The 10189-nt window shown below is 41.7% G+C and overlaps 1 protein-coding gene across 2 annotated transcripts; it reads left to right on the forward strand.

Annotated features, from left to right (window-relative positions):
• The first annotated feature begins 8 nt into the window (after positions 1-8).
• On the forward strand, positions 9-9655 carry LOC125006485 (butyrophilin subfamily 3 member A2-like). 2 transcript variants are annotated; one of them, XM_047582541.1, is made up of 5 exons: positions 9-133; positions 2789-3118; positions 3534-3812; positions 9233-9370; positions 9507-9655. In XM_047582541.1, the coding sequence occupies exons 1-5, from the start codon at positions 46-48 to the stop codon at positions 9575-9577; spliced, it is 906 nt and encodes a 301-aa protein (XP_047438497.1). In that variant the 5' UTR covers positions 9-45; the 3' UTR covers positions 9578-9655. The 2 variants fall into 2 exon arrangements, with proteins under 2 accessions (XP_047438497.1, XP_047438495.1); XM_047582539.1 differs by lacking the exons at positions 9233-9370; positions 9507-9655 and adding exons at positions 3920-4057; positions 4533-5476.
• The last annotated feature ends 534 nt before the right edge of the window (positions 9656-10189 follow it).

Here is a 10189-nt window from a genome sequence, read left to right on the forward strand (position 1 = left end):
AGAGCTGTCATCCTTTTTTTTCTCATTTCTTTCTTTCTTTCTATCATGGACTTTGCAGGGAGAACGCGTGTTCTGACTCTGACCTTGATTTTTCTGGTGACACCAGCGGAACATGAACGTGACACTGTTCAAGGTAAGAGACTAAAACTCTGACGATGTCACAGAAACAGAAATATGATGAGAGCTGAACTGAATGAACTCATTGTTTGGGGCGGCAGTAGCTCAGGAGGTAAGTGACAGGTTGTGGGTTCGATTCTAAACTAATCTCTAGTCCGTCCGTTGTGTCCTTGACTAAGACACTTGGCTCCGCTGGTGTTGGTGTAGACTGGGGACCATGTCTCCGTCTGTCTGCCCCAGGGCAGCTGAGACTAGGAGGTAGTTCACCACCACCAGGGTGTGACCGTGTGAGCGGATGAGCAGCAGATTCAGCTGTAAAGAGCCTTAGGTATCAGGATAAGGTGCTACGTAAAACCAAGGCCTTATTATTATTTACACACCACCTTTCCTGCAAAATCACAACTCAAAGTGCTTCACACAAATAAAACATAAAACAACAAAATCAAGAACCTACCCAACATATACAAACACAAATACAGACACATACACACAACTAAAGGCTGTGAACAGACATGGCAGGATAAGTGGGCAACTAGGTGGAGTCACAGTGAGTGAGGAGAATAAAAACAGCTGAACTGTACGTCTGTCTGGTTACTGACTATTCAACAAACATAGCAATACTGAGTTTTTAAGATATAAAATGAGCATGTGAAAGAATAAAAGACATGTCAAGAGAATCTCCATCCTAATTATCCTCATCTTTAATAAAAGACACTTTTCAGCGGTTTTTCAGTTGTATTCTGGTGTGAAACTACAGAGCAGTGTCCTATATCTGCCAGGAGGGGGCAGTGTACGTTTAACAACTTGTTAAGCCCCATAGTTCTCTCTCTACTCAGTACCAAGAACTAGTAACACAAAGATACCACTAGAAGTACACATGAGGGTTACTGAAGTTAACCCTTGTATGGTATTCGACTCAAATTGACCCGTTTAAGGTTTTTACAAGAAGAAAATGGTACAAGTACATTTTTTCTACCTGAAACTCAATGGCTTCAGCTTATTTTCTGTGATAAACACGTATAAAGAAACAAAAACAAAATACACACATGCTACTATACCTCACACATTTACATCCTTCATATGGTCTTTGGGTCATTTTGACCCACATACAGAAAGACTGACAGAAACATGCCCACACACACACACACACACACACACACACACAGACACACAGACACACAAAGAGCAATTTTTAAAGCCACAATGTCTCTGAAGAGCTTCCATGTATTCAGATTTGACAGCCAGGAATGAAGACCTGTTAGACAGTGTGGGCAGCAATCCGCACTGTGTGGGACCAGTGGGTGGACCTGCTTCTCTGTCTTTATAACTCTCAGCCTGGGACAGGAGCTTCTCAAAAGAAAAGCTGACAATGGTTGGAACAGTCCAGAAACATAGGACGGAGCTTCCACCTGAGGTTCAAACTGTGAAGAAAAGGCCAGTCCATTCCTCCAGCTTCATGTTCACAGCCAACACTGCCCTGGTGTCTTACAAACCAAAAAAAGGACAAAATGTGGTGCTCATGAGCCTCTACACAGGGATGGAGCAATAAGTAGTATGGTTGACCATAAGCCAGAGGTCAGACTGGACTACAACGCTCACTTTATGACAAAAAGAGCAGTCACGCTTCCACTGTTAATTGTGTTCTAGTGGAGACTGATTGAAATTATTAAACATTTAAGTTATTTCAATTGTTTGAAATTAGATAAAGACAATATATGTTAATGGTTTGTGAAGTAAAATTTTATATTAGAATTGTTTTTAACACACCAAATATGTCCCGGGTCAATTTGACCCGAGGGACACCAGAGGGTCCTAAAAGTGAAGACCATACAAGGGTCAAAGGGCTCAATAACTGACCATGAAACACTCATGTGAATATTTACCAATTTATTGTCTACGTTTGGTTTGTTGAGGGTTTGTAATGATGCACGTTTCACTTCAATTAAATCAATGGCACTCAGTCTATAACAGAGCATCAGGCGTCATAAATCAGTCTGAATGGAGGTTCATTCGTTAATTCATTCAAATATATATTTTGCATGTTTGTCACACCTAAATGTTTCAGATCATTAAATAAATATTAGTCAAACAGAACACAAGACCTACAGACCAGATCTAAATCATGACCCTGAGGTAACAAGCCTCCTGAACCTCCAGAACCTCCAGAACCTCCTGAACCTCCTGAACCTCCAGAACCTCCTGAACCTCCTGAACCTCCTGAACCTCCTGAACCTCCTGAACCGTTCTCAGCTCAGTGGAGGAGTTTTATCCTACTCATCTTCACAGAGTTGCTGTAATTCAGCCTCATTGGATGTTTTCTCCAGCACCAACCTCCTTTTTCTAAGGTCAGGCCACAGCATCTCAGTAGGATCCAGGTCAGGACTTTGGGGAGACCACTCCACAGTCTTCATGTGGTTTGTCTCCATCCATTCAGAGGTGATGGTGAGGTAGATGCTGTGTTCTGGATCATTGTTCTGCTGCAGAACCCAAGTTCTCTTCAGCTTGAGGTCATCAACAGATGGATAGACGGACGTTATCCTTCAGGGTTCTTAGGTAGAAGCAGAATTAGTGGTTCCATTTATCCATTTATTAGCAAGTCAACCATAAGAAATCACTGTACATGTGTCTGTCACATTTAAAGTTTTAAGTGAAATGTGTTTATGTCTTCCAGGGTCAGAGGTCATCAGAGTATCTGAAGGAAGTGACGTCATCTTACCGTGTTCCATCGAGGAGAGTGTTGAACAACAACTCTTTGACTGGAGGAAAGATGGAGAGAAGAAGAAGGAGGTGTTCATGTACGATGCTGGTCTTCATTATAACAACGGTCTACGAGATCAAGATGATCAGTTCAGAGGACGAGTCTCACATTTTCCAGATCAGATGAAGTTTGGTAACGCCTCCATCAGGATTAATAACACAAAGATCACAGACTCTGGAAACTACACCTGTTACTTTCCACGTATTAATGGAGGACTGACATTCTACATGAAGCTGGTTGTTGGTGAGTTCTAACTCTTAGCTCCTGATACCAGAGGGTCTCATGTCAAAGCCAGAAGGTGGCGCAGCATTAACTAATGAAGTCCACTAGTTCAGTAAAAGTCTGACTGAAGCCTGACAGAGGCCACGTTCTCTGAGGTGAAGACGTGCTCAGGTCTGACAGATCTGACCATTTATTATCAGTTTGACTCTTGTCTGTGTAGATGTAGAAATTAGTGACATCAGCCTGAATATTTAAATGCTTCACTAATCAGACAGTCAGCTCGTCCTAAATGAAGAAACCACCTCCTCCTCAACACCACTGGGATCATCTGGAGCATTTTAAATCACTGTTGAAGACTCATTTCTTCTCTCTGGCTTCAGTCCAGGTTGAGCTGGATGTCTGGGATTTTAAGTTTTTCTGTTTCCTCTGTTCTCAGGTTCAGTTCCCAAACCCAGCGTCACCATATTTAATGTGACAGATTCTGGGGTCCAGCTGAAGTGTGAGGTTCAAGGAGCTTTTCCAAAGCCAGAGCTACGGTGGAAGGACAGTGATGGAAACATCCTTGATGCTGAGGAGCCTGAGATCTCAGAGAGAGACGGCCGCTACCACGTCACCCTCCAAACTACTGTGACCTCCACCACAACCACCAGCTTCCAGTGTGTGGTCCAACAGAAGGACCTGAACCATGAGACTGCTTCTACCATCACTGTGTCTGGTGAGACTCCCTCTAGTCTTTAATCATTAGACATGTACAGCTTTAATCAGCCTGTTCAACCTTTATATTCTCAGAGCCATGAAAACATTTGGTCTCATGTCTTTCAGAGAAACTGTTTGTGGACACGTGCAGTAAAGTGACCATTGAAGGGTTCATGGCCGGAATGATGGCTGGAGCTATACTTGTGGCTGCATTCGCAGCTTTACTTCTGGATTTTAATTGCATCAGGATCAGTTGGATCAGAGGTGAGTTAAATCAGGTGTATGAACGTGTCCAGTTTGTTCGTCTCCATCACGTTATTTACTTTGTAATGTTCTTATGTCCAGAGTCGTGTTGTTTTCTCTCATATGAACCATGTTTGCTTCTGGCTGCTGTGTTTTAGGACAGATAGAAATAAGAGGTTAGCTTAGCTTAGCATCAGTCTCCTGCTCTCAGTGTCATTGTTAACAGTAAAGTCTTCTTCAGGTCGTATGATGAGTTTTATTCTCTTCTAGCTGTTACTGCTGGAAGTTTAAATCACCTCCTTATTAAATGTGACACTTCACTGGTTCATGATGTTTAGTCGACTCAGACTGAAACTGATCCTTGACTCTACAAACCTCTCCATCATTCTCTGTTATTAACAGTTTGATCAGGTTAAGATAAATGGAAGAGCTCCACAGACAATAAAAATAAAACTCTATGATTCATGTGATAGAAAATCTCTTTTGTCCTTTACAGGAACTAAGAAGAACAAAGAAGATGAACCTGAAACTAAGAAGCCACTCAGCTCTGATAATATTACTGTATAACACAACTCAACATTACAACCATCAGCCCAGTCACCATCACTTATTACCTCAGTGGAAAGAACTAAAACCAAAGGACAGTCAATAACAGTCAACTAATGGTTTTTAGTATCATAGTCTTATTATTCACCTTCATTTCTGTTGTTATTGACTCTATCTACATAAAAGTGAATCAAGTCGACTTCCAAGATCTCAGGGATCAGATCAAACAGAGCAGCCTGAATAATCTGGTTTTAGTTCTTTAAATGTCAGGATGGTGAAGATGTGTTGTCTCATTTTATTTAAACTACTAGTTCTTGTCATGGCTGTAGTTTGTAGTGAGGAGGAAGTTGTGCTGTATTGTTGTTTTATTTCTCATCATGTCAGAAAGTCGTGGTGGTTTTGTTCTTCTGTGTCTTTATGCTGCAGATATTTTATATGAAGCTACGCTGGCGTCTGACTTTGTTTCCTTGGTGGAGTTTGAGCCTTTTGAATGTGTGTTTTCAGATTTTATTCCTGGTGTTGAGGTTCTGATAAAAATGTTCAGAGTTTATAATAATGTGTATAAAATGTTTTACTTGTATTGTTTATGTTAGTTTTGTGTTATATATCATGTGTGGGATGCAGTGGTGAAATTTGGGATTAATTAAGTCTTTTCTCTGAAACTATTCAGTTGGTGGACATTTAATAAAGACGGAGGAAGAATGAAAAACAAAGCTACTGCATGATAATATATATATATATGTATATAACATATAAGATAGTGGACACAGCCTTGTTAACTGCCGTCTTGTTGTGATGTCAAAAGGCTTAAACGTTTCCACCTTTAATTTAGTTTGACCTATAACCTGTTCCTGTATTTAGGAGGATAGTAAAAATAAGAACAATGAAATAATGCGTTTGCATAAATCTGCATTCCTTTAAATTTAAAAAGGCGTTGAATAAGGTCAACTGGACTTGTAGAATTTCTTGAAGACGTTTCGCCGCTCATCCAAGTAGCTTCTTCAGTTCTGATAAACTAGTGGGAAGTTCAGGTTTAACTGGGGTCACTATTTCCATAATGATGGACTGATCTTCACTGCAGCGCCTGAACAGATTCCAGTGTTAGACCTCATCACTGCCACAGAATCTGCCATCAAGAACAACACACTGACCAACACAGAAGCTGAACAACTCAGACTGGAAATCACATCAGCCCACACCAGTGCAAAAACACCACCTCCTAACATCACCCCCCAGGAAAGGAAGCTGCTAGTGTCACTGCAGAGGGACCGGGACATCACCATCCTTCCAGCTGACAAGGGGAGACGCACAGTGGTGTTAAACACAGCGGATTATCACACAAAACAATGAACAACCTCCTCAACGACAAGGACACGAATGAGACCCTGAGACATGACCAGCCAACGTCCACAAAACCAGAATAATAACCTGCCTACAACAGCTGGAGAAGGAGATAAGAAGAGAAATAGGAACGATGGAAGTTAATGATAGGTACAGCTATTCCTCCACAACTGGAATATTCACAATCACCACAGATGAGTTTAACAACAACAGCAAAAAAACAAAGGGGATCTGAGTCCAACTAACAAAACAGTAAACTGAAAAGACCTGCTCCAGGTAACACACTCTTAACGACAATAACTAAACTAGTGAGAGAACTGGAACGAGGCGCGTAGACCTGAGAGGACAGCCGTAAATCCTCAGGACGCCGCCACAGGTGCCTGGAAGTCCGGCCTTTTGTAGCCATGTCCCATGTCTCATGTCCCATCCGGGGGACTAGGATTGGCCAGAGTCCGACCAATGAGATCCTCAGCCGGTCGACAGAGCTCCAACCGGGAGCCTCAGGGGCGGAGTCTACGGACCCAGCAGGGTGGAGGCAGGCTGGGCCAGGACGGAAAGGAGGGTCACCGGGAGGAACCGGCCTGCGTCCGTAACACACCTTCTCTCTGTAGCCCCAGTCTGAGGAGGTCTGGTCGGATGTAGTCTGCCCCACACACCGAGGTGGACTGGATGGAGGAGACGCAGCGTCAGTGCGCACCGCTCTCACTTCCTTCTATAACAGAGAAACATGAGGATCAACACCACAGCTGATAGCTCCCTCCTCAACACACAAACCTGTTTACTGAAAGGAGAAAACGCCCCAAAGCTGAGATCATTCCCTTTATCCGCCGCTCACGTCCCCTTTAAATCTGCTGAATCTATGAGAAGAAAACTAACACACACAAAAAACATTTTCATTTGAAATAAATTTGATTTGAGTTAGTGTAACGCACCTAAACACATCACACGTGTCTTTGATTTGAAATGAGTTCATCACTTGTTTAAACAGTGAGACTTTTATTCTTAATTCTTCACCGTGGTTTGGAAAAAGTAGATTCATATTCAGGCATCCATACCGGGTACCATACCCGGGACCATACCCGGGACCATACCGGGTACCATACCCGGGACCATACCGGGGCCATACCGGGGACCACAATACCACAGCATAAAACTGAATGATCTGCGGTCTATCTCGCTATGTCTCCCGCTTCAGTCCGGACTCCGCTTCTCTGAAACAGGAACTTTTCTCCAGAGACTAAGAGGATCATGATGACGATGTCCGTGTTGGAACCGAGAACTCTGCAGCTTCTCTCTCTGCTCCTGCTCTTCCTCCACTGGTCCACAGCGACAAGCAGCCACGGACACGGTGAGAAAGCTCATTATAACTTTGACAACAGTCAGAAGAGACGTGATAAATAGATAAAAGCGAAGAAAAGACAAAGTTAGAGAAATCTGATTATGAGCTGGATTCAATTATTATTACTATAAATAAGTGAAATAAACAGAGACTTTAAGTTTAACTCACATTCCGACCCATACAGCAGCTATAACCATGGACTTTGGTTGTAAAAAGGCGTGTTTGGTAGAGCTGATTAAAACCAGCTCATAAGCAAAAGCCATGACGTCAGTAGGTGTATTCCTACACTAATGATTTACTAGGTTCGTGAATAGATTTATATCCTTAAATTTCAGGTGTAGTGAGGTAGAATTATATTAAACATATCTACGTGCAATATACCGGGGTATGAAAATATGTGTTAATCTAAAATATATTTTAAATAATACCGTGACTTTGGTCTGTGTCTGAAAATATGTCCAGTTGATGTTATGATTGAGAAGTTAAAGTTGGTTTGGAGTCCAGTACATTAGAGTGACTTCTAGTCTCAGCCACTGATTGATTTACCAGCATAGCAGAATAAAACGACACCTGTCTGCTTCCTCACTCTGTGAACCAGGAATAAGAGTTGTTCTTATCAAACAAACACATGCAGTTAGAAAACAGTTGGTTCGTTCTCCTTGTTGTAGACGGGACATCACAGCTGAAAAGCTTCACTGGTCAAACTGAACATTCAAAGAGAAGCCTCCAACCTGATTATACAAAATCATAGGAATGAATTCAGCTGACATGGAAATGTTAACTGTTGGTTTGTTGCTGGTTCAAAGTTAATGATTAAAATGTGTTTGTGTCTTCCAGGGTCAGAGGTCATCAGAGTATCTGAAGGAAGTGATGTCATCTTACCGTGTTCCATCAAGGAGAGTGTTGAACAACAACTCTTTGACTGGAGGAAAGATGGAGAGAAGAAGAAGGAGGTGTTCATGTACAATGCTGGTCTTCATTATAACAACGGTCTACGAGGCCAAGATGATCAGTTCAGAGGACGAGTCTCACATTTTCCAGATCAGCTGAAGTTTGGTAACGCCTCCATCAGGATTAATAACACAAAGATCACAGACTCTGGAGGCTACACCTGTGACTTTCCACGTATTAATGGAGGACTGACATTCTACATGAAGCTGGTTGTTGGTGAGTTCTAACTCTTAGCTCCTGATACCAGAGGGTCTCATGTCAAAGCCAGAAGGTGGCGCAGCATTAACTAATGAAGTCCACTAGTTCAGTAAAAGTCTGACTGAAGCCTGACAGAGGCCACGTTCTCTGAGGTGAAGACGTGCTCAGGTCTGACAGATCTGACCATTTATTATCAGTTTGACTCTTGTCTGTGTAGATGTAGAAATTAGTGACATCAGCCTGAATATTTAAATGCTTCACTAATCAGACAGTCAGCTCGTCCTAAATGAAGAAACCACCTCCTCCTCAACACCACTGGGATCATCTGGAGCATTTTAAATCACTGTTGAAGACTCATTTCTTCTCTCTGGCTTCAGTCCAGGTTGAGCTGGATGTCTGGGATTTTAAGTTTTTCTGTTTCCTCTGTTTCCTCTGTTCTCAGGTTCAGTTCCCAAACCCAGCGTCACCATATTTAATGTGACAGATTCTGGGGTCCAGCTGAAGTGTGAGGTTCAAGGAGCTTTTCCAAAGCCAGAGCTACGGTGGAAGGACAGTGATGGAAACATCCTTGATGCTGAGGAGGCTGAGATCTCAGAGAGAGACGGCCGCTACCACGTCACCCTCCAAACTACTGTGACCACAACCACCAGCTTCCAGTGTGTGGTCCAACAGAAGGACCTGAACCATGAGACTGCTTCTACCATCACTGTGTCTGGTGAGACTCCCTCTAGTCTTTAATCATTAGACATGTACAGCTTTAATCAGCCTGTTCAACCTTTATATTCTCAGACCATGAAAATATTTGGTCTCATTTCTTTCAGAGAAACTGTTTGTGGACTCGTGTAGTAAAGTGACCATTGAAGGATTCATGGCTGGAATGATGGCTGGAGCTGGACTTCTGACTGTAGTTCAAGCTGTGCTTGCAGCTTTTAAGTTCATCAGGATCAGTTGGATCAGAGGTGAGTTAAATCAGGTGTATGAACGTGTCCAGTTTGTTCGTCTCCATCGCATTATTTACTTTGTAATGTTCTTATGTCCAGAGCTCCACAGACAATAAAAATTCATGTGATAGAAAATCTGTTTTCTCCTTTACAGGAACTAAGAAGAACGAAGAAGATGAACCTGAAACTAAGAAGCCACTCAGCTCTGATATTATTACTGTATAACACAACTCAACATTACAACCATCAGCCCAGTCACCATCACTTATTACCTCAGTGGAAAGAACTAAAACCAAAGGACAGTTGAGAATAATGTATATTTGTATAAAAAGAGAAATAATATTTACAAAATTGTACATTTAGAGATTGTTTCCTGATTAATTTTTATTGTTTATTTCAGGTTTTTGTTATATATTATTTATGGGATGCTGAGTGCGGAAACAGGGAAACTTAGGATGAATGAAGTATGTTTTCTCTGAAACGTATCTGTTGTTTCCACATGGCGAGATTCTTTCTCATACTGTACACACTGTACATAGTTCAATAGCCAGTTCTGTTTAAATGATCATGTCTGTATAAAATCACATAAACCCTCGTTTATTCTTGTATGTAAGAGCTGTTTGTCTGTCAGTAAAAATGGTGGCGATTACTGTGCTGTCCTGATGTCACATCTGCTTTCAACATTAAATACATGATTTAAATAAACCATTAATTGAAAATAAATAAATAAATAAAATCGAGTTTTAATCACTATTTATTATTTACAGGTTTCCAGCTCCACAACAGGAATGATCTGTTCTGTTACTCAGGTCTTTTCAATCTGTACCTTCTAATAAT

Source organism: Mugil cephalus, chromosome 4 (genome assembly GCF_022458985.1).
Source record: "Mugil cephalus isolate CIBA_MC_2020 chromosome 4, CIBA_Mcephalus_1.1, whole genome shotgun sequence".
In the NCBI taxonomy this organism is placed as follows: domain Eukaryota; kingdom Metazoa; phylum Chordata; class Actinopteri; order Mugiliformes; family Mugilidae; genus Mugil; species Mugil cephalus.